Here is a 25,705-nt window from a genome sequence, read left to right as displayed (position 1 = left end):
AATGACTCTGTTGGCCCTTTCAGAAGCCAGGACTTCTGTGTTACATAATGCAAGTCATCCTGCAGAGACAGCAGACACACACAGCCTAGGGAAGCTAGCATAAACACTGAAGGCAGCCACTTACAATCTCTTTTGTTCCACAGATAATCCATCTTCCTGGATCACTTTTAAAGACAGCCCTGAGTTAGTCTGCTGTTGCCAGGGGGAGAAGACCTAAACAAAACAGAATTAGAGCAAAGAACACTTTAAACCCAACAACAGGATATGGAACCCACATGGGGATTTGATGGCTGCTGAAAATCTAGACTGTCAGTACAGAGAAAAACCATCATAACAAACAAGTTTGTTTCAAAAATAGAGGCCTGAAGCAATTCTGTTCTGTATTTTTACAAACTAGAATTTCTTTCTGAGTTCCCCTCCCAGGGACTCTGCTCCTTAAGAGAACAGGAAACACAGAGGAGGGTATCACGTAATACTGTTCTGGCAGCAGGGGCACGTTCTTCCCTGGTGACAGGGCCAGACAGGAGCAGTTCAAGCAACTCTTGCCTAGAGGCAGAGGAATGGCTGAAGAGAATCTCTAGGTTCCTAGACTGAAAAGACAAGTACAAGGAGGTAACAGGATCAGCTGGCAGTAAGACGGAGACACAGACTGGCCCTAAAAGCCACTCTGGAGCCAAGGCTGGTTCTTGCCTCTTCCATGTTCTGTGTATCTGTCCTGAGGGAGGGACTATCCTCTCAAAAACTGCTGAGTTACACCTTTCCAAGCATTTCCACCAGAATGAGACTGACCATTTGTATGACTCTGGTTACTGCTTGGTCTCTAAGCAAGCTGTGCAGTTCTTGGTGAGCTCCCTCACTCATGCAATCTGTGCTGACAACCTATAGTGTGCAGCCTGCCAGGTGAAACCACTCACAAGGGCAGGGCCTATGAACCATGGAGAAGTTCATTTTGGGGTGGGGTAGGAAGCTCTGGAGGAGGGCATGGTAACCCATTTCAGTATTCTTGCCTGGAGAATCCCCACAGACAGAGGAACCTGATGGGCTACAGCCCACGGGGTAGTGAAGAGTCAGACATGACTGAGCGACTAATCACAGCACAGCACAGCAAGTTCTGATCCAGTAGGTAGGGCCCAACAACTCAATAAAGTAGCTAACAGGGAAATAAGTCTAATTAGTGAAAAAGATTTTTCTTAGAAGCTAAAAAGCCTTCTGTTCAGTTTCTTTAGGCTCTCATCTTTTAATGGCAAGAGCACTATTCCAAGACCCAAAGAGATTAGAAGCAGCCACACTCAGAGCAGCCCTTCCCAACTCTCCCTCTCATTACCTCAGTGTTAGCCCTAAGACACTGCCATACCAATTAAACTGCTAGAAAAAAGGGTAGTAATTGTTTTGCTGAATAATGATTGATGTTACCTCTGAGTAAAATGTTTGGTATATCTTGGATTTGGGGAAAAGGACAATCATCAGAAAATTGCTTGATCCATGGAAATGAACTGGAAGATGGGGAAGCAATGAACTTTTGAAGTCTATCAGAAGGGCAGCAACAATACTGGTGGAATCCTGAAGAGAAAGAGGGGGAACATCACTGAGAAAAGCCATTTTGCATGAATTTAGCCTTTACATCTAATGTCAGAACACATATGGTGAATGTCAGTTCAATTATTTTCACATTGTGTGGTTCACTGGGATTCAATTACAGAAGTTCCTGCCAACACCCAGTTTTAGGAGATATGGGAAGTACACGATCTTTTCCCCTGAACTGAAAATATTATCTCTCTTTCTAGGGTATTAGTCCCTTATCAGACAAATGATTTGCAAGTATTTTCTTCCATTCTGTGAGTTGCTTTTCACATTCTTGATAGTGACTTTTGATGCGGAGAAGTTTTATTTTATTTTATTTTTGCATATAATTAGTATATCTTTATTTATTTATTTATTTATTTATTTATTTTTGCGGAGAAGTTTTAAACTGGACTTAATAAAGTTCAATTTATATATATTTTTCTTTTGTTGTCTATGCTTTCGGTATCAAATCCAAGAAACTGTTGCTTAATCCTGCCTGGAAAATTCCATGGACAGAGGAGTCTGGCAGGCTATAGTCCATAGGGTTGCAGAGAGTCAGACACAATTGAAGCAACTTAGCACACAGGCATGCATTCTGTTTTCCCAGCACTGTTTAAAAGATTGTCTTTTTTAACTGATGATCTTGGTACCTTTGTTGAAAACCTTTGACCATATATGCAAGACTTTCTTTGGGGGCTCTCTATTCTGTTCCACTGGTCTATACATCTGATCTTATGCCAATACCACAGGCTTTATGGCACTTAGGCTTCAGTAGTTGGAGTGAGAGGGCTCAGTAATTGCGATTCCCGGGCTCTAGAGGACAGGCTCAATAGTTGTGGTCCAGGCTTAGCTGCTCCAAGGCATGTGGGATCTTCCTGGACCAGGGACTGAACCCATGTCTCCCTCACTGGCAAGCGGATTCTTTACCACTGAACCATGAGGGAAGTCCTCAACTTTCTTCTTTTAAAGACTGCTTTGACTATTTGGGTGTGGGGTTTTCCCTGAGATTCCATAAGAATTTCAGGATGGGATTTTTCATTTCCTCAAAAAATGCCATTGAGATTTCAATAGAAATCTATAGGTTGCTTTGGGTAGTACTGTTATTTTAATAATATTAAGTTTTCCAATCCAGGAACATGGAATTTCTTACCATTTACTTAGGTCTTCTTTAATTTCTTTCAGCAATGCATTGTGGGTTTTGGTGTTTAAATCTTTCAATTCCTCAGTTAAACCTATTGAAACTGTTTTCTTAAGAACCTTTTCAGATTATTCACAGTGGGGTATGGAAATGCAATCTTTTTTTAAAATGTTTATTTTCTATTCTGAAATGCTGGTAAATTTATTAATTCTAATAGTTTGTGTATGTAGTCAGAATTTCTACATATAAAGCATGTCATCCATGAAGAGAGCTAATTTTACTCCTTTTTTTGCCAATTAAATGCCTCATCTCTTTTTCTTGCCTAACTTGTTCTCACTAGGACTTCCAATAACATGTTGAATAGACATGGCAAAAACAAGTATTTTTGTCTTGTTCCTGATATTAGGGGAAAGAGTTTTTTTAATATTTAAGTTTTTGTAATGAAAATCATACTCATTATATAAAAATTTGAGAAAAATATAAAAATAAAATACAGAAAAAAGGTTTAAAACATTAATTCAAAGTCCCATTACTCAATTTCAACTACAGCTAACATTTTGTACTTATCCTTCTAGTCTTCCGTTCCTGTTCATTCACTGACTCCCTTTTTTATGACTGGGAAGTCATACTTACTTTTACAGCTCCATATCTTGCTTTTAAAACTTAATTTACCATTAGTATCTACCATGTTGTTGTAAACTATCTGTCAGCATTTTCAAAGACTGCATCCTAATCCCTTCTTAGCCCACCACTATGACTGGACATTCCATATTATCAATTCCACTTCACCTTCTGTCTACTGTACCTTTTATCTACTCTTTTCTAACTTACTGTTATACACGGTAGTGTAAGGCTGTATCTGTTATGCTTCCACATATCTGTTAACTAACCTCAGGTTCTCTGAACACCCATGATTTGGCACTCAGTACTTTCATGTTGATAAAGACAGAGCTTGCCATAGAAGTGAAATATTAACTCATTAAAAAAAATCACTAAAAATAATTTTCCTGGTTTGTGCTTTTGCTTTGAATATTTTGTAGAGATTTAAATTATTAGTCTGAAAAACTTTATGCTCTTATCTATACAATGGACTACTACTCATCAATAAAGCAATAAAAAGGAAAAACTATTGATACACACAACACTGATAAACCTTAAAAACCATGCTGAGTCAAAAATGCTAGACTCAAAAGGGTTCAGAATGTATGATGTCCACTTATATAACATTTTAGAAAATGCAAACTAATCTACAATGACAGAAAGCTAGTAAGTGGTTGCCTAAAGCCAGAAGTTGGGGAGAAATATATCTACAAAAAGTTATTAGAAAACTTCTGGGAGGGTTGGGCCTGACAAAAATCTTTCTCTTGACTGTGCTGGTGGTTTCATGAGTATATACATCTGTCAAAACTTTAAATGGATACAGTTAATTGTATATTTTATTTAATCTAACATATCTAAAATATTATTTTAAATATAATCAATATAAGAGTATTAGATGTTGTACATGCTTTTTTAACATATAGTTGATGTACAATACTATATAAATTTCAGGTGTACAACATAGTGATTCACAATTTTTAAAGGTTATAATTCGTTTATAATTATTATAAAATATTGGCTCTATTTCCTGCATTGTACACTAAGTCCTTATAGCTAGTTAATTGCATTTAAAGTATACTTCAATAAACTATCAGCAAAAATTGAAAAAATCAAATCTGACAAACTTTTTCTGTAGAATTTCTTGAGTCATTTCTAAGCTTAAGATTAGGAAGTCTTCCTGTCCCTAAATATTTAATAAATATTCCTTTTTATATTCTTCTTAACTGGACTTATTGTGGTGACCATTTAATAATATACATGTCTAAGAGAGTAGATCTTAAAAGTTATCAGAATCTGAAAAAGAATGGATATATGCAGTATACAATTGAATCACTTTGCTATACACCTGAAACTATGGCAAACTGTAAATCAACTATACACCAATATAAAATAAATATTAAATTTTAAAAAGCTCTCACCATAAGAAAATAATTCATAGCTATAGTCTACTTAGGAAATTTTAAAGTATTTTACTTTTCTCAAAAGTTCATTTTGACTTTTGATATGAGTTAAAACCCAGCCCCCACCCCAAAATGAAGTAATTTATTATTCCAGCACTTAAGATTCATCCTTTCTTTCCTGATGTTGGAAGACTCTTTAACCTAATATTAAAGCTTTCACCTAACAAAACCATCTAATCTCTCTGGATGGTCTGCCTACATTTTTGAACAGCAGTTAAGGAAGCAAGTTCTATGTGGAAGAAAGAACTCTTTCTAACTTGCTAACAGAATTTTTTTTCAGAACTATTTGACCAAACCACTTCACCTGGTCTCTTTCTCGGCTCCCGAACAAGCTGGTTTAGAGGCTGAGACCCTGCAGGGTGGAGAGCCTGCCCTCTGCTCTGGTGTCGTACTACGATGAGCCGTGCCCTGGCCAGACAGTACAGGCTAGAGGAAAACTCACAGCTACCCACATCCCCACAAGGGAAGGGGAACTTGTTGTTGCAGACTATAGAATTAAAGGATGGTTCTGGGAGTGGAACTTTCATAGAGCTGGAGGTTAATTCTGAGTATGAGAGGGGGTGGAACTAAGTCTTCAAGGAGAAAATTAGTTATTTCTCTTCTTTTCAGGCTTGCTTATAATTCTTTCTCATGTTAACGAGTGAGTGAAACCCCAACAATGTCACAGGAAGCTCTTTCTTTCCAGTTCTTAAGTGGGTGAGTCTTTATGTCTCTGGGTTGGAGGCTACCTGTGAAGGGTTACTGGAGGCCACCTTCAGCTGGTCTTCTTCAGGATAAGTTAATTGGGCATGGGTAGCTGCTGGCCCTCTTGACCAAGAAGTCATTTATACTTAACTCCTTTACAAAGCGGCAGAGTTGATGAGGCTGACAAGAGCTTCTCTCTCCATGACTTTCCTGCCTGCTTGCCTGCCTCAAGGGCAGTGTTGGTTCCTAACCCACTGACTTGCAGTGATAGAGAGACAGGGAGTTATTTGATTTTCCCCTCAGTAGTGTGAGTATCTTTCTAAACATCAAAACTTGGATTGTAAAACACCTACCCCATCATAGAACAAAATGGAATTCATGTGGTCCTTGGAAATGATGATATTTCCGTGATGACGATCAGAAAACAGAAGGCCATTAGAGAAGAAATGTACTTTTCCTGGAAGGAAAAGAGAGCTGGTCAGAGCTCCGAGGGCTGGATTCTAGTGGCCAGTATCACAGTGTTCTTCCTGCAGGTCCTAGGGCAAGCCAGAGTGGTAACTAGAGATCTGCAGTGCTTAAGTTAAACAATCTTGAGCTTCTGGTTCAAGATGGTGGAGTAGAAGGACGTGTGCTCATCTCCTCCGCGAGAGCACCAAAATTGCAACTAGCTGTTGAACAGCCATCAACAGGAGGACGCTGGAACCTACCAAAAAAGATACCCCACATCCGAAGACAAAGAAGCCCAGCAAGATGGTAGGAGGGGTGCAATCATGATAAAATCAAATCCCATACCTGCCAGGTTGGTGACTCACAGGCTGGAGAACAATAATACCAAAGAAGTTCTTGCACTATTGTGAAGGTTCTAAACCTCATGTCAGGCTTCCCAGCCTAGGGATCTGAAAAAGGGACTGGGAATCCCCAGGGAATCTGGCCTTCAGGGCCAGAAGGATTTGATTACAGGCCTTCCACAGGACTGGGGGAAATAGACCCCCCAGTTGTGGAGGGCATAAACAAAATTTTGCACGCACCAAGACCCAGAGGAGAGGAGCAGTGACCCCATAGGAGACTGAAGCAAAACTACCTGCTAGTGTTGGAGGGCCTCTTGTGGAAGCGTGGGTCACCAGGGGCTTGCCACAGGGACAGGGGCACTGGAAGGTCCCCCTTGGTGTAAACCCCCTTGGGGTTCACCATTAACCCTACCATAGAGGCTGTAGACCTCAGGGCTGTGTTGCCTCAGCCCAAACAACTGAGGTTCAGATAATTGGATTAAAGCTTTACTGGGCAAGGCCCTGCCCACCAGAGCAAGACAGTTTTTCTCACCACCAGTCTCTACCATCAAGAAGCTTACATAAGACTCAACCTCATCCATCAGAGGGCAGACAGAAGAACCAAGAAGAAGCACTGTCTCATAGCAGCTAAAACAAAAACATATTACAGAAAGTTATCAAGATGAAAAAACAGAAAGTTATGTCCCAGATGAAGGGACAAGATAAAATCCCAGAAAAACAATGAAATGAAGTGGAGATAGGCAACTTTCCAGAAAAAAAATTCAGAAAAATGATAGTAAAGATGATCCAGGGTCTCGGGAAAAGAATGGAGGCAAAGATTGAGAAGATGCAAGAAATGTTTACCAAAGACCTAGAAGAACTAAAGAACAAACAGAGATGAATAATATGCTAGAAGGAGTCAATAATGGATAAATGACCTGGAGGACAGAATGGTGGAAATCACTGCTACAAACAGAATACAGAAAAAAGAATGCAAAAAAATGAAGACAGCCTAAGAGAACTCTGGGACAACATTAAACACACCAACATTCGCATTATAGAGGTCCTAGAAGGAGAAGAGAGAGAGAGAACCTGAGAAAGTATCTGCAGAGATAACAGCTGAAAACTTCCCAAACATGGGAAAGGAAACAGTCAACCAAGTCCAGGAAGCACAGAGAGTCCCAGGAAGGATAAACCCAAGTAGGAATACACTGAGACACACAATAGTCAAAATGACAGAAACTGAAGACAGAGATGATATATTAAAAGCAACAAGGGAAAGATATCAAATTACAAGGGAACTCCCATCAGGCTATTAGCTGATTTCTCAACAGAAACTCTTCAAGCCAAAAGGGAATGGCATGACATATTTAAAGTGATGAAAGGGGAGAACCTACAACCAAGAATATTCCACCCAACAAGACTCTCCTTCAGATTTGACGGAGAGAAATCAAAAGCTTTCCAGACGAGCAAAAATTAAGAGAATTCAGCACCACCAAACCAGCTTTCCAACAAATGCTACGGGAACTTCTTTAGGCAGGAAACACAACAGAAGGAAAAGACCTACAGAAAATAAACCCAAAACAATTAAGAAAACGGTAATAGAACCATGAATGTGAAGTCGTGAAGTCGCTTAGTCGTGTCTGACTCTTTGCAACCCTACAGACTGTAGCCTACCAGGCTCCTCCGTCCATGGGATTTTCCAGACAAGAGTACTGGAGTGGGTTGCCATTTCCTTCTCCAGAGAATCTTCCTGACCCAGGGATTGAACCCGGGTCTCCCGCATTGTAGGCAGACACTTTACCGTCTGAGCCACCTGAAATGGCCGTGAAATAGAACCATACATATCTATAATTACCTTAAATGTAAGTGTATTAAATGTACCAACCAAAAGACAGAGACTGGCTGGCTGGCTGAAAAAGTGAAACGTATGCACTTACACTTACCACATCACTCTGCTTGACCCCCCAAATTGTATATAATTACTTTATATTGTTAAGTTAATCATGTTCCCATTATGGCTTGCAATTATAATTATCTTTTATTTTTTGTCTGGCTATTGATTGTGAAAACTGATAAATGTCTTTTACTGTTGTGATTATATAACTATTACTCATTTAATACCATTGTATCATGATTGATCAATGGAAAAATAATAGAACTCTGTGTCACCAAAACTAGGATCTAACAGAAAAACCTGTAATCACTTTTTAAAATCCAGATGCATATTAGAATTATCCTGAAATATTTTGAAAAATAAAATTGCTCTGGTATTTTTTTTTCTCCAGAGCTCCAGATATGATTCTAATGAGCAGTCATGTTTAAAAACAACTGGATGGCATGATGACCTTTTACTTTTATCTAGGTTGTTTCACTTTTTCTATTTCATATTCAGTGCTTCCGTTTCATTATTATTTTCTCCAACTTCTCCATCTTTTTTTTTTATGTTCTTTCTCAAGCCTTTGAGAAAAGTATAGTAGAAAAACTTTTGTATACATATATATAAATATGTATAATATTTTGGAAAACTGATGAGTTTTTGCCTAACTAAAAAAATTTTGACATTTTGATTCCACTTGTTTGAGTTAGTATGAATAGAATGCTAGATTTCTAATTAAAAAATAGATGTGCAACAAGCAGTAAAGGTTTACTGTACAGCATACGGAACCACAGTCAATATCTTGTAATAACCTATGATGGGAAATAATTTCAAAAATAATCTATGTGTATTTGTATAACTAAATTACCTTGCTGCACACCTGAAACAGTGTAAGTCATATATATTTCAATAATATATATATTAAAAAAATAAAAACAATCTTTATGCTGAGCCTTCTGCTCTGAGAAAGCCATGTATCCTCTGAGGGCCTGAGAGAGAAATGAAGCATCAGATATAGTCTTTGCATAAGAATCAGAAAAAACAACAAGTGAATAAGCTATCAGCTGATGAAGCGAAGCAAAATTCACATTCACATATGGGTGTCTTCCAGGAAAATACACTAAAAAAGACTTTGAGTATGTCTGCTCCATTACTAAGTTTACAGATGCTTCTTTCTTCTATTTTGGCAGAAGCTGGCTCAGCTCTGAAGAGACCACATCTCTCACTTAAGGCCCAAGAAAGAGCACTGTGGCCTCAGCTGTTGGGGACTGGTGAAGGGTGCTGAAGGGCCCCTTGGTAGCACAGGAACATGTGCGTTAGGCAATAAGAGTGTTCTACAGACACTGGAGGCTGCTGTTCTGTAATTCCCAAAAACAAGATGGGTAGAATACAGACACTGAGTGTGGGTTTCTTATGACAAGGATTCAGATTTAAGGAGAGCTGCTTGCTTCCCAGGCAGCCAAGGTTACAAAGCAGCTCAATACAGGCCCTACTGAGTAGATCACAGAAATAATGGACAACTAAGGTAATAAGGATTAAGGCTGGGCCTGGGCTTGCTTTGGAGACCCAAATGAGACAACCAGGGCACCCATAAGACCATGAGGTGAAGTTGTTCTCTGGAACTGGTCCAAGCTGGATCCTTCTTGTTCCTGTAATAGCCTTTCTTTTCATGCTTTCACAGGCAGAGAAGAGACAGTGTTTCTTAGAGCTCAAGGCAAGGCTAAGGGAATAGCACCAGTATCTTATTTCTAAGGCAGAGTTGGTGGCTCAGACGGTAAAGCATCTGCCTGCAATGCGGGAGACCTGGGTTTGATCTCTGGGTAGGGAAAATCCCCTGGAGAAGGAAAAGGCAACCCACTCTGGTACTCTTGCTTGGAAAATCCCATGGACGGAGAAGCCTGGTAGGCTACAGTCCACGGGGTTGTAAAGAATTGGATACAATTGAGTGACTTCACTTTCCAGAGAAGGCGATGGCACCCCACTCCAGTACTCTTGCCTGGAAAATCCCATAGATGGAGGAGCCTGGCAGGCTGCAGTCCATGGGGTCGCGAAGAGCTGGACACGACTGAGCAACTTCACTTTCACTTTTCACTTTCATGCATTGGAGAAGGAAATGTCAACCCACTCCAGTGTCCTTGCCTGGAGAATCCCAGGGATTGGGGAGCCTGGTGGGCTGCCATCTATGGGGGTCACAGAGTTGGACACGACTGAAGCGACTTAGCAGCAGCAGCAGCAGAGTGACTTCACTTTCACTTTTTTTTCCAAGGCAGAGGACATGAGAATAAGAAGAGGGATTGATTCCTTGAGCTGTAGTTCTAAAAAGTTAGCCCCAAAGCTCTGGAAGGCTACAATGATATGAAGAGCAAAGGCCAAGTTTTGAAGGTTTCCTGAGGAGGTGGGGTTTCAGGAGGCACAGAGGGGCCTAGTGAGTATGTGTGCTTGTTTGTGTGTATTAATGAGGTGTGGGGAGGAATGCAAGAGGTGGAGGCAGTTTTTAGGTACAAGAGGAAGGTTTGAAATCTGAATATCAACTGACGAACTAGATGAGTAGTCACAGGGAACTAATGGCATTCTTACCAGCCAGCCCAGTTCAAAGCACTCAATGGTTCAAGTCCAATAAGGTTCCCACCCGCTAACAAGTAAAACCTAGCCTCACCTACACACAGTCTTGCCCTATGACTCTCCTGAGTGGAGGTTCCTCATGCCCCAGCCTCATCCTGCACTCACACCAAGGTTTGTCACTGCTGTTCCCAGACCATTCCCTCCCGCTCTGGCACAACACTTTCACTCCCTTAGAGACTCAAACCTCTCCTTTCCTTCACTGCCCACATCTACTGCCCTCCTAATTATGCCACAACACTTTAAATAGCTTCTGAATGTGCTCACAGTCTTCTTTTCCGAAGCCAATACTCCCTTTCCCTCTGAGATCTGGCCTTGCTGCTCCTCAATCCCAGCTCCACAGTGGTAAAGCAGCACCCAGAATGTCTTAACTTCTGAAATCTTGAGCTCCAGAACCTAATCTCTGACTACAGTATGGCATCATCCTTTTAACTATCTCCCTCCCGAAACCTCATTCTGTGATGTCACTGAGCCTTCAAAGCCTTTGGTTCTCTCATTTTCTCTTACTGCTCAAAAATTTCTGACTTTCCTCTCTACTATACCCAGGGCTGATCCACAGGGACAGGGATGGGAATAGATTTTACTCATAGCATGTCACATACATTATAGTTTTCCATCTTTGCAGCTACTATTGGGAGGGAACAGTATTCTTAGAGAACTGATGGGGAAACTCAAAGTTTAAAGAGATCTTCCCAAAAGTCACAGAACTACTTGTTAGTGGAGACAAGTACAGAACACAGGTTTGTCTGATGCCAGAGCACTGTACATGCTGGCCACTTCAGTTCTCTTACATTTTTCCTTCACCTTTGCTCTCTCCACAGCCCATCTGCTGCTAACTGGATGAGGTACCTTCTCTGCTTCCTCAATCTCAAAAAGCCTTCAAGTGCTGCCTGGCAGTACCACCATTGCTACCTCTGTCTACCAATTCCTCCAGGGCATGGCCAAAACCCTCAGCACTCTCCTAACACTACAACTTCATAAACTCCAGCTATAAGATGGCTTTACCTACTGTTACAGAGAAAAGAAGGATCAACAGGTGTAATCAGGTAGAAACTGTTCCCTACCTACTGCTTAGTATCTGGGCTCTTCCATGTCCTGGGGTCACTGTCTACCTATGTATCTCTAACGTGAAGCTTCTTAAGAACAAATATCACTTAAAGACCTCCTAGACAAACCTCAGAATCACTCCAAAGCTTCCAGAAAAGAGCAAAGATCTGAAAGTTGACATATTCCACATAGTCACTGGGAAGATGGGAAAAGAGGTGGATCAGGGAGGTCACCTCCAGCACTTCTTCTCCCTCTAGGTTCTGAAGCCTCAAAACAAAATGGAAAAGAGGAAGGGAGAAATTCACAAGGCAGTATGGAAAAGCACTCACTAAGGGACCTGACCCAGGGCAAGGACTCAGTACACAAGAGCTGGTTACTGTACTGGTGCAGAGACAGTTTGATGTCACAGCTACTCATTAGTTTTGCTCTGGGAATAGTAACATGTAAGATAACTGAAGTCCATCACTGGGTGGTCCAGTGCCAGTGCCCTGGTCTCTCAGATCCCAACTGACTTGCAGTAGTAATACTTTAGGTATCTGTTCTGGACTCATGACTGTCAAACTGTGGTCTGATGGGACATGCTTTTGTACGGGCTTCTCAGTGACTGTGGGAGCCAAATCCTAAGGCCTTCTCCCTGTCTTCTTATTCAGTCATTGGTGCCTTGCTTGATGGGCTCTGTCATTCCTTCTCTATTCTGTGAGTCTGAAAAGTCAAGGTAAGAGGAAGTTCACACTCAGTACCCAAGGAGCAAGGGGACTACATCAGGACTACTATTAACTTCTGCATCCCCAGAAGTATAACAGGAGAGGAATGAGCCCTCAGGGAAAAAGAAGACACGAAGTGTTAATGAAAAAAAGTTGGCTTTTTCTCCTTCGGACAGCAGGCTGTACAAATAAAAATCCTCCAATGGTCCAGCCTGTATAAATAGGGAACACTATCACTGCTGGGAAAATATGATGTAATGGGTGGATACTCTTCATTCTGTATATATGACAATATGTGAAGTACACACATACGGTTTAAAGAAAAAAAAATCAAAACAACAACCCTTGATGCCTAGATTGCACCACTCAGCCTAAGAAATCAAGTATTCCTAGTGCCTTTGAAGCCTCCTGAGTGTTCTTCCTCAAACACACTCTTCCACCCAGAAGGAACCAACATCCCAAATTCTATACAGTTTCACCATACTTCAGTGTATCTATAACTATATATGACTTAGTCTTGTCTGTTTTACTTTCATTCGGATGGACTCTTAGCACACATTTATTCTGTGACTTGCTTACTTCTTTCAACATCCTGTTCCTGAGAATCATCCACACCATAGGTAACATGCAACTATGGGTATTATGTATGTTGTAGGTATATGCTGTGTAATTCATTCATGGTCAGTACTATAGAGAAGTTTCTTTTAAAGTGTCCTTCAACAGCTTCATATGGGCCCAAGGGAACACATGAGAGGGTACACAATGAAACAGATGGCCCCTGTCTGGGCCTTCCCATCACAGGAAGGTGAAAGCTTGGTCACCAGAATTCTCAGACTTTATGCGTCAATGGTATTAGCATCTCTGCTCCTCACTACTAAATAATCTCTGTCTGATGGAAAAAATACTCTGAATCTGTAAATTGCTACAGGAATAATGAAAATGCTGTCTGAGTGTCAACCATTCACTGAGGCTTGTAGAACATAGTAGATATATAGTCAATTGATATTCAACAAAGGCACAAAGACAACTTAAAGTAAAAGGAGAGTCTTTTCAACAAATGACGCTAGAAAAAATGGATATTCCCATGTAAAATAATGAGTATCAATTCATACCTTGCACTGTTCTGCCTATTCCTACCAGCCACAGTGGAAAACCTCATACTTTATAGAGATGGCAGCTAGAGTTCTCAGAAGGATTTTGCCTCAGCACTGGGGTAAAATTAGTTCTAAACTAAATGCTACTCTGCCTCCTACCTGACAAAGCTTAAAAAGAAAGGCCGAGATGATAAGACTAGAAGAGAAATATAACAATTATTATAATTGTATCACATAAGTTCAAGGCTAGAGGAAAGACAGAACTATGCTAACTTGAGACATGAAAGATGTAAAAAGGATCTAAATAGAACTTCTAGAGATGAAAAATACATTTCCTAAGGAAGAAAAAAAACACTGAGTGAGACTAATGACATGAGAGAACTCTTGAGAGGTTAGCTAATCCATGGTACTGCTGCCTCAGATTTCATTTAGTATGGCCAAGTGGCCTGCACAGGCCTTAAACTGACACTATAGGGTCTTCATGCAAGCACATGTCCTAGAAAACAGCCTGCAGAGTCACAAGCAAATGTAAGTTCCTAATAAGACTTTGCCAGCAGCCCGTTATCAAAAGTCTTTCCCGAATCCTTAGTGTCTTTCCCTTGTGTGCCCCTTATATAGTCAATTGACTCTATAACCCCAAGGAGCTTACCAAAACCCCACTCTCTTTGGTTTGAATGGGCCAGTTTGGCCTTAGCCTGGGAAACTCAAAGCACTCCATCCACAAACTTAAATAAAGGCACATACCCCAGGTCTAGCCTGAACCTTGCTTTGACCCTTCTTCCCCTGCTTGTCTGTGTGACCCATCAGCGCATCCCATGTACTTCCTCCTGGATTTGTGAATAATACGCTTCTCTATTCCAATTTCTTTAGTGGTCTTTTGCTGGAACTGGCTCACCATCCAGCACCCTGTGTTCCAATTAACAAATGATAATTTTAAAAACTCATAACAACAATGCAGAACAAAAGATTAGTAAATCAAAATATGCAGAAAATATGCAAAATAAAACACAAAGAGAAAAAAAGACTAAAAATAATTGTACAGAGAATCAGGGAGTGGTGAGACAACTTTAGGCAGCCAATTGTATGTAATTGGAATCCTTGAAGCAAAGGGAAAAAACTGAAGAAATAATGAGCAAAAAATTTTCAAGTCTGAGGAAAACTCTAAATCCATTGATTCAAGAAGCTAAATAAATCCCAACGATAAACAACAAACCATAGCAGTCACATAAAGATCAAACTGCTTAATATCTATGATAAAAAGAAAGAAAATCTTCAAAGCAGCTGGAGTTATATAGAAAGGAACAAATATAAGAATGACAGCAGACTTCTGCTCAGAAATAACGTGAGCAAGAAGACAGGAGAGTACAGCAACATCTGTAGAGCCCAGAGAGGAATGGTCAACCTACAGTTCTTTACCAAGTGAAAACATCTTTTCAGAAGTCCTGGGGGTTGGAACTTTTGAAATGGCTGTGAGGAGTCTGGAAAATTCTCTCCCCAGGAAACAGCCATAAAACTGGACTGACTGTCAAAAACAAAGAGTTAAGGACTCCGGTAACAGACCAAAGTCATACAACAAAACTGAGATGCATTTAAGGAATTCTACTGAAACTTGGTAAAAATAGTGGAAATTGGAGTATTTTAGCTTGAGGCTATTCACATTACTTCTCTTCCAGCTCCATGGCGCTGAAGTCTTATGAGGGAGTGAGGCAGGCTTGTCAGAGTGGCTGACTTTATTTGGGGGCAAAGCACAGAAAATTCCACACAAAGAGATATCAAAACTTGGAGCAATCATAGTGGCAAACATTAAGGGAGGACCAACATACCAGAGATCTCAGTGCTGGTTGGTACAACCAGCCAGAAATGTATCAGGGAAGTCAGGGGACTGAAATAAAATAGATGGCAATTACGTCTTTAGATACAGCAAGAAAGATGTGTTGCAAGGCACTGTCTAGCGCCAGGTGCACCAAGGGACATATATGAGAATGCTCACAACAGCACTGCCTGCAACAGTGAAAAACTATAAAGAACCCAAATGTCCACCAAGAGTCGAAAGGATAAACAGCATATCTTCACACAAAGCAATCCTATGGAATCATGAAAATGAATCAACTATATGACTACACAAAACAATCTGGATGAATCTGAAGATCAGAATACTCAGTAAAAAAGACAAGTCCCAGAAGAACACGATAGAGTATGATTCTAACTCGTATTTAATTAAAAAATAAGACATTGTTTAGGGATATAGGCGTATGTGGTAAACTCTAAAGCAGGCTCCTGGGATTCCCAGGAGCTCAGTGGTAAAGAAGCTGCCTGCCAATGCAGGAGACACAAGTTCAATCGCTGGTCTGGGAAGATCCCACATGCTGCAGGGCAACTAAGCCAGTGCGCTACGACTACTAAGCCTGTGCTCTAGAGGCCATGAGTCGCAACTACTGAGCCCATGTGCTGCAATTACTGAAGTTTAGGTGCCCTAGAGCCTGTGCTCCACAACAAGAGAAGCCACCATAATGAGAAGCCTGCACACTGCAACTAGAGAGTAGTCCCTACTCACCACAACTAGAGAAAAGCCTGTGCAGCAAGAAGATCCAGCACAGCCAAAAATAAATTATTTTTTAAAAAATGACCCTTGATAAGGTCATTATTTAATAAACAAATAAAGCAGGCTCCTGAGGATTAGGTATTTGGCAGCCAGCCTGACCAAGGTCAGCAGGGTGGGGAAGAGAAGGGCATATAAAGGAAATGAATGAACAGAAAGCTGCATAACAAAAAGCCTTGTGATAGCAGAAGTCACTAACTGTGGAAGAAAAAATTTAAACAGAGCTGGAAACATTTCAAGGTAAAGGAAGTACTATTCTTTTTCGCTGGGCCTACCCTAGACCAAAAATTAAAAGACCTGGATCACCCTCCAGATGTTATCACTAACTTGTGCTATAACCTCAGACTACTTTTTCACCTTCTATGGGGCTCAACATATGAAGATCAACCAAAAAAAGCATAATGGTGACTTTTTAAATGATATTTAAACTTCAGGACCCCTCACCTGCTTAAGCCCCCTTCCAAGGCCCAGAGAAGAGACCTATTTTATATGTGTTACTTTCCTTACAAGAGTCCCAAAGAATTATAAACTTCAAGTCCTATAAAACTGACCTGAGCCCTTAAGTGGTAAAATGCTTAACACACAGCCAGAGGGTGAAGTGAAGTGAAGTGAATTCGCTCAATCGTGTCTGACTCTTTGCGACCCCATGGACTGTAGCCCACCAGGCTCCTCCCTCCATGGGATTCTCCAGGCAAGAGTACTGGAGTGGGTTGCCATTTCCTTCTCCAGGGGATTTTCCCGATCCAGGGATCGAACCCAGGTCTCCTGCATTCCAGGCAGACGCTTTAACCTCTGAGCCACCAGGAAAGCCCCAGCCAGAGGGTACTTCTATTTAAATTCTCTGCTCCTATTGAAACTTCTGGCCTCAGAAAACCATCTCCTAATTCAAACTACATTTTTCTCAGAAACTAAGAAAGTGTGAAATCTAAGCTCTCAGGTGTGTGACTAACAAGGTTCGAGAAATTCCTGGTTTGTGTGCTTTATTCTTGTGTAGACGCTTGTTCCTTGAAGGAAAGCTACGACAAACCTAGTTGTTGTTGTTGTCCAGTTGCTAAGTTGTGTTCGACTCTTTGCTCTCCCATATACTATAGTACGCCAGGCTTCCCTGTCCTGCACTATTTCCCAGAATTTGCTCAAACTCATGTCCATTGAGTCAGTGATGCCATCCAAACATCTTATCCTCTGTCACCCCCTTCTCCTCGTACCCTCAATCTTTCCCAGCATCACGGTCTTTTCCAATGAGTCAGCTCTTCACATCAAGTGGCCAAAGAACTGGAGCTTCAACTTCCGCATCAGTTCTTCCAATGAATATTAAGCGTTAATTTTCTTTACGATTGACTAGTTTGATCTGTTTGCTGTCCAAGGGACTCTCAAGCGTCTTCTCCAACACCACAGTTAAAAAGCACCAATTCTTTGGCGCTCAGCTTTCTTTACAGTCCAACTATCACATATACACATAACTGCTAGAAGACCATACCTTTGATTATACAGACCTTGATTGGTAAAGCGATGTTTCTGCTTTTTAATATGCTGTCTAGGTTGGTCATAGCTTTTCTTCCAAGGAGCAAGCGTCTTTCAATTTCATAGCTGCAGTCACCATCTGCAGTGATTTTGGAGTCCAAGAAAATAAAGTCTCTCACTGTTTCCCCATCTATTTCCCATGAAGTGATGGGACTAGATGCCATGATCTTAGTTTTTTTGCATGTTGCGTTTTAAATCAGCTTTTTCACTCTCCTGTTTCACTTTCATCTAGAGGCTATTTAGTTCCTCTTCGCTTTCTTCCATAAGAATGCTGTCATTTGCCTATCTGAGGTTATTGATATTTCTTCTGGCAATCTTGATTCCAGCTGTGCTTCATCCAGCCTGGTATTTCACATGATACACTCAGCATATAAGTCAGAAAAGCAAGGTGACAATACACAGGCGTGACGTACTCCTTTCCCAATCTGGAACCTGTCCGTTATTCCATGTCCAGTTCTAACAGTTGCTTCCTGACCTACAAACAGGTTTCTCAGGAGTCAGGTAAGTTGGTCTGGTATTCCCATCTCTTGAAGAATTTTCCACAGTTTTTTAGTGATCCACAAATTTTTTGTGATCCACACAGTTTACCTTGATTTGTGGACTTAACATTCCAGGTTCCTATGCAATATTGTTCTTTACAGCATCGGACTTGACTTCCATCACCAGTCACATCGACAACTGGGCACTGTTTTCACTTTGGCTCCATCTTTTCACTCTTTCTTATTTCTCCACTCTTTTTCAGTAGCATATTGGGCACCTACCTACCTGGGGAGCTTGTTTTTCAGTGTCCTATCTTTTTGCTTTTTCATACTGTTCATGGGGTTCTCAAGGCAAGAATACTGAAGTAGTTTGCCATTCCCTTCTCCAGTGGTCCACTGGAGAGTTTTGTCAGAACTCTCCACCATGACCCATCCATCTTGGGTGGCCCTACATGGCAATGGCTCATAGTTTCACAGAGTTAGATAAAGCTGTAACTCATGTGATCAGTTTGGTTAGTTTTGTATGACTATGGTTTTCATTCTGGTCTGCCCTCTGATGGATAAGAATAAGAGGCTAGTGGAAGCTTCCTGAATGGAGAGACTGATGTGGGGGAATCTGGGTCTTATTCTGATGGGTGGGCCCATGCTCGGTAAATCTTCAATCCAATTTTCTATTGATCGGTGGGGCTGTGTTCCCTCCTTGTTGTTTGGTTGAGGCCAAACTATGGTAGGGGTAATGGTGGTAATGGCGACCTCCTTCCAAAAGACTTTTGCCTGCAATGTTGTATTCAGTGCCCCTGACCCCGCAGCATGCCACTGTTAGCCCACACCTCCAACCAGAGACTTCTAGACGCTCACAGCCAAGTCTGGCTCAGTCTCTTGTGGGGTCACTGCTCCTTTCTCCTGGGTCTTGGTGCACACATGGTTTTGTATGTGCCCTCCACGAGTCCGTTTCCCCAGTCCTGTGGAAGTTCTGTAATTAAATTCCACTGGCCTTCAAAGTCAAATTCCCTGGGGATTCTCAGTTCCTTTGCCAGATCCCCAGGTTGGGATATCTGTTGTGGGTCCTACAATTTTTTTTAACACTGCGAGAATTTCTTTGGTGTAACAGTACTGCAGTTTGTGGGTCGTCTGCTCAGTGGCTCTATGGTGGGGCTAATGGTAACCTCCTCTAAGAGGGCTTAGGCCACATACTACATGTCCCAGGTCTGCTGCAGCCAGAGTCCCTGTCCCTGTGGCAGACCACTGCTGACCCATGCCTTGGCAGGAGACACTCAAACACTGAAAGGCAGGTCTGGCTCAGTCTCTGTGGGGCCTCTGGGTCCTGGTGCACACAAAGTTTTGTTTGAGGCCTCCGAGCATCTCTGGCAGGTATTGGGTTTGATTCTAAATGTGATTTAGCCCCTCCTACCATCTTGTTGGATCTTCTCCTTTGCCCTTCGACATGTGGTATCTTTTTTTGGTGGTATCCAACATTCTCCTGTTGATGGTAGTTCAGCAGTGAGTTGCAATTTTGGAGTTCTCGCAGAAGATGAGCACGTGTCCGTCTGCTCTGCCATTTTTAAATTACTTGTAAGTGAGCCTGTGACTTCCACCTGATTTAATTTTTAGTCCCAAGGCTTCAAAGCCAGAGAAAAGGCACTGGTCTAGACTGCTGGCATGTTCATTCTTCAGAATCAACTGTGAATCAGTTCAAAGGCAAATCAACAAAAGTCCTGTATAGTCAAAGCTATGGTTTTTCCAGTAGTCATGTATGGAAGTGAGAGCTGGACCATAAAGAAGGCTGCTGCTTAGTCACTCAGTCATGTCCAACTCTTTGTGACCCCATGGACTGTAGCCTGCCAGGCTCCTCTGTCCATGGGATTCTCCAGGCAAGAATACTGGAGTGGACTGCCATCCCCTTCTCCAAAAAAGAAGGCTGAGTGCCGAAGAATTGATGCTCTTGAACAGTGGTGCTGGAGAAGACTCGAGAGTCCCTTGGACTACAAGGAGATCAAACCAGTCAATCCTAAAGAAAATTCACCCTGAATGTTCATTGGAAAGACTGATGCTAAAGTTAAAGCTCCAATACTTTTGTCTACCTGATGCAAAAAGCCGACTCATTGGAAAAGACCCTGATGCTGGGAAAGATTGAAGGTAAAAGAAGAGGGCAGCAGAGGAAGAGATAGTATCACTGACTCAGTGGACATGAACTTGAGCAAATTCCAGGAGACAGTAGAGGACAGGGGAGCCTGGCATGCTATAGCCCATGGGGTGGCAAAGAGTCAGACATGATTTAGTGACTGAACAACAACAGAGACCTCAGGATAGACTGAATCTTGCTGGATAACTCAATACAGTATAAGATTATTTTTTTAACAAGGCCCTTTCCTAAGAAGGTGAAAACTAATTTTGGCAAATATCCTTGCTAAATATTATAACTGGCTCAACTATGACAGAGTATAACTGTCTCTGTGTTGTGTCTACAAGCTGATTTTAAAACATTATGCAATTCTGCCTCAAGGCTGGGAGTACTGTCACACACACTCTTGTTCTCAGCAAATGCTCCTAACTTCCTGGTCTGGAAGGATCTGGAGAGGCAGAAATGCAGGGGCCACAGCACAGTCATGATAATGAATGCTACCTGGCATTTTGTAGATCAAAAACCAGAACTCCTTCTGTTTTGTCTTCTATGACAATGGAGAGGCAAAAGTTTAACCAGTGATCTGAGAACATGGAGAGCAACTTGCCACCGGAAAGAATATTTTCAAGAAGAACAAATTATCCAGAGAGAGAATCTGCTTAGTAAAGGATGAGGAATTTGTGGAACAAAAAAGGCTTATCTAACATGGAAAGAATAGGACTCATAAGAATACGTTATTTTGAGGAGACCAAAAGGAGTATGCAATGAATCCCAGGAAATCCATGAAAGATCCACAGAGTTCTTGGGAACTTTAAATCAGCAGAAATACTGCCAGTTTGGATTGAAGGGGATAGAGAGCGCAGAAAATGAAAGGAGACTGTTGGACCCCCAAAATTTTAGAGGCAAGAAGCAGGCTGAAAAACTAATAAGCTACAAAGTGCCACATTCATGAAAAGGAAGGATGACACAGGTATAGTCACAAATCAAGAGGGCAGAGTCACGAACCCAGGAGGCAGAACGAAGAGTTTAACAAGCAGAACAAAGAACCCAGAGGGCAGAGCTAAGGGTCTTGGAGGACTATTCCCAGGCCTTGAAACCTAATCCAGGAGCTGGAGTTTGCCTAGCTTAATTTCAAAGTTGTCTTGGGCTTGGGACTCCTTTTTAATATAAATGTCTATACCCTATGCCACTCCTACCTTGTATACTGGGAGGGCTAGGTAAGAAAAAGCCTCTAATTTCACAGGTCCACAGATGGAAAGGAATCGTGTTCAGGAGCTGTACTTTATGAACTACAAGCCAGAGCCTCACCTACAGCTGATTTAGATAATCTTGATGATGAGATTTTGGATTTTTCAGCTGGTGAGAGTTAAGACTTTGAATTGTTGCCATAATGGAATGAGGCTCTTGGATGGGGGTGATTATATCTTTCATGTGAGAACTGTTGGGGTCAGAGGGCATACTATGGTAGGCAGAAATTTAAGACAGCCCCCTTGACCTTCAGCTTCTTAGGTTACTCCAGTGTTCGTACAACATTATATGGCAAAAGGGAGATTGTCTGATTGGGTCTTCTCCAATCACATGAGCCCTTTATAAGCAGAGTTTTCTCTGGGTGGTAGAAGAGGAGGTCAGAGAGATTAGCAGTGTGAGAGAGATTCAACACGACGGAGGTTCTTTGTTGCTGAGATGGAGAGGGTCACAAGGCAAGGACCTCTGGAAGGAGGAGCTAAGACTGCTTCCAGCTGATAGCCAGCAACAAAAAAAGGAACCTTAGTTCTCTGGTCTGAAGGAAATGGACTCTGCAAACAACCCGGATGAGCCTGGGAGCAGGTTCTTTCTCAGAGACTCCAGAGATAAGCCTGGCTGATGCCTTGACTTCAGTATTATGAAACCCTACACATAAATCTAGCAAAATTTGCCTGGACTTCTGACTCACAGAACTGTGAGATAATAAATGCATGTTGTTTTAAGCTATGAAATTTGTGGTGATGTTACACAGATGTAAAAAACTAATCCAGATTTTGTTTCGGCCCAACAGAACCTATTTCTGGACATGCTGCTGCTCTAGCCCATCCTGAGAGCAATCCTCAGGCAGCAACAAGAGGACCAGTGCAGTTCTGGTGGCAGTCCTTTCTAGCACAAGTCTCATCTGGAAAATGGACAGATCAAAAGAGAAAAGCTGTGGGAAAACACTTCTACACTCAAAAGTTTTTTCAAATATCCCATGTATCATGAATTACAACATTCATGTCAAAACCTGTGAAAGAGGGACCCAGACAGAGTCAAAAACAGAAAAGTCAGAGCTGCTCACCTTCTTCAGGACAAGATTGTGAATTACTAGAATAAAGGTATGCTCCTTCTCCTCTAGTTAGAAAAGTACCCAGGAAACACTCATCTCCCTTGAAAAAACAAACACAAAGAGCAGGTGATTTACAGCATAAACATTCACAGAATCTAAAGTTCTGTCCAAGTTTGTATGTCTACAAAAGCTGCTAAGTCAGCCTTAGATATACTCAACTTCTCTTCCAGTTCTTGGCAATTCTTGGCTCTTTGCCATATTATTGGCACCTGTGACTTATGCTGAGAAGAAGAATGTTAAGGTCCTCTCAGTCTAGGCACCATGGTCTGCAATGCTTGTCCATATTCCAGTAAATTTATATCCTCTGATAACAGAGGTGGCTTCTCCTTGGCCTAAAGCCTTGACCTTCAGTTCTATATGTCTCGAATTTGAGAACTGCTTCTAAAAGTACTGAGAGATTTTCAAAAAACACCAAAAGGTTTAAACGGCAGTAAGAATCCCTCTTGTGTACTCCACACATGGCTATTTCTAGAGCTCTGCTCTGAAGGGGAAGAATACAAACAGGAATTGAGACAAGGAGGTACAGAACTCTTAGATTAGCAGTAAGATGAAATATGTTGAATTGTTTTTATAAACTGTTTACGTTTCATCTTGATAACATTACGAAGGCTGCTTACCAGAACTGACTGCTGGGTTTTCTCAGACAATTTTACTTCAATATCTTCTACCTGTGTCCAAAAGGAGTACAGATTTTCAATTCACTGCTTCAAGGGCATAAACTCTGCTAGGTCTCCCCCTGTGTTCACATATTTCTAAGAGAGCAGTCTCTGTCAAATCCAGGGTTCTCAGGCCCTGATGGCTGGCAGACATGGTTGCTGGATACCAAGTGCAGAGCACAGGCCATGGTAGGCTCCCTCACAGGGACATGAAGTCCAACTAAATGAGCCTACATTATGTGCAGAGAGTATGTTAGTCTCCACTTAAATTTCATTTTGGAGAAAACTAATTTTAGGGATGAAGGAAAGAGAACATACTAAAATATTTTGAGTGTGTTCTCATTTAAACATGTTCACATTAGAGGATGACTTTTGCTTGTCTTTATTCAGTTTAGAATTGTAGAAACAGAATATAAACAAATTCTGAAATAGGTACTTAGACCATTACTAGTACTTTGTGTCCCAAGGCACCAAAGATTCAGACCAAGTCCCACAGATGAAGATGGGACCTTTCCACATGTACAGACATGGTTGTAAAAACTCAGCAGCAACAATTCTGACAGAAAAGGGAGCACATGATCCACTTTTCACTTCCTGTGTGACCCTGGACAGGTTGGGAAATTTCTAAACCTCAGGCTCCTCACCTGTAAAATGAGGATATTAACTTCTTCCCTTGACAATTTAACAGGGACCCAGATAACTTACTTTCTTTTGGAACTTTCCCCAGATTACAAGTTAATGAAATTAGATTCGTTTGTATAAAGAAAAAGAGCAGAGATAAAAACTTCTATCTGAACAGTGGTTAGGTCAGGATCTGACATCCCACCAGAGACTCATCCTTAAACGTTCTCCCCAGTTTCTCCACGTTTATCTTCATTTTCACCTGATGAATGACACTAACCAGCCAGGAGCAGAATCTGGGTATAGCAGCTGTCAGGATTATAAAGCTGGTTTCTGTCATAACAGTGCCATCTGCAGGAAGACCACAGACATGTCGGTTACTGCCCACCGCCAGAGCCCACCTTGCAGGCCCCTGACTGCTTCCCATCCTCAAGAGTGAGAGCTCCTCTTATTAGGATACAAAGTCTGATGCCTTCAGAAAATGAATTCCTCCTCTGGGGACAAGAGCCTAATGAGGGGATGGAGAAAGGCTTCCTCATGTGATTATTCTTTTTAAGACAAATAGAAATACATATTTAAATACAGAGTCCTTTTCAATCTATGCTTTTAATTTTTGTCAAGGTAGTACAGGTGTGTATATTAAAAAAACAAACAAAAATTATCAAGGTCATCAAGCACTGGATATTATCATTCTCTAGAATTTTTTGCTACCATAATGGATAAAAAAACTGGATCTAACTATTGCTTCAAATTGTTTTTCCTGACTACTAGTAAGGCTGTACATATTCATATTCATACACACACAGGGGACCCTTGAACAATGTGGGGGCTAGTAGTGCTGACCTTCTACACAGTTGAAAATCCATGAGTAACTTTACAGTCAGCCCTCCATATCCACAGTTCCACATCCATGAATTCAACCAACCATGGAATATATAGTTCTGTAGTATATACTTACTGAAAAAACTCTGTGTAGTTTAAACCTGTGTTCAGAGCTCACTTATGTACATGTGTGTGTATAAACATTAAAAAACATATATATTATTTTAAAATTTGTTTTATTTTACACTCGGGTGAACTGCCTGCTCATATTTTTTGCCCATTTATCATTGGGTAGCTTGTTTTTTTCATATCAGTTTGTAAAAACTCTTCATAAATTAGGAAATACACCCTTTGTTTATTGTAAGTATTCTAATATTTTCACCAGTTTATTCCTGGTCTTTTGATTCAGACTATGGTTTATTTTGCCAAATATATATATACATACTCACACACACCCACAAACATATAAAAGCAAGTTCAAGTTTCGCTTTCCAAAGATGACATACACCTACCTTTTTCTTTAACCAAGATCTGAGATGTCAAAAATGATTCTGAGAACACCACAGATCCTAAGCACCCCCTTCCTCCCAGCAAGTCAGGAATGTCATAGATGGCCATACAAGCCTGTATCAAATGAGAAACCAGCGTTAGACCAGTTGTCAGTCCTAAACATTCAGGGAAAGATCCACAAGAAATAGACCACAAAATACTAAGCCACATGGCAAAAAAATACTTGAGAATTTCTAAGGAAAACTCAAGTTATCTTGAGATGCATCTCAAATTGGGAGATGACTTTAGGATCACCTAGGCTTCCTTGCAATTGCTCCTAGGTCAGAGGCACACTTGGGCTAGAAGAAGAATATCTTCATGTTTCTGTAAATTCCCTCAAATTGCTTTCCTGCCTGAAAAGCAATGTAACAGCCTTTCTTAACTGACTGTCACATTCTACTATGTCCACATGTCATGCATTCCTT

The 25,705-nt window shown here is 41.2% G+C and overlaps 1 protein-coding gene across 1 annotated transcript in view; it reads right to left on the bottom strand.

Annotated features, from left to right (window-relative positions):
• Nucleotides 1-25,705, bottom strand: part of DNAAF9 (dynein axonemal assembly factor 9) — a 169,588-nt gene that overhangs the window by 46,438 nt on the left and 97,445 nt on the right. Inside the window, exons 17-23 of the mRNA XM_068986771.1 lie at nt 25,244-25,355; nt 24,190-24,260; nt 23,250-23,300; nt 22,585-22,672; nt 5,799-5,902; nt 1,414-1,560; nt 125-213 (exon numbers count right to left, since the gene is read on the bottom strand). Of these exons, the coding sequence (XP_068842872.1) occupies nt 125-213; nt 1,414-1,560; nt 5,799-5,902; nt 22,585-22,672; nt 23,250-23,300; nt 24,190-24,260; nt 25,244-25,355 (662 nt within the window). The remainder of the gene's footprint in view (nt 1-124; nt 214-1,413; nt 1,561-5,798; nt 5,903-22,584; nt 22,673-23,249; nt 23,301-24,189; nt 24,261-25,243; nt 25,356-25,705) is intronic.

This window comes from Capricornis sumatraensis, chromosome 15, assembly GCF_032405125.1.
Source record: "Capricornis sumatraensis isolate serow.1 chromosome 15, serow.2, whole genome shotgun sequence".
In the NCBI taxonomy this organism is placed as follows: domain Eukaryota; kingdom Metazoa; phylum Chordata; class Mammalia; order Artiodactyla; family Bovidae; genus Capricornis; species Capricornis sumatraensis.
This window is presented reverse-complemented; position numbering and strand designations above follow the sequence as displayed.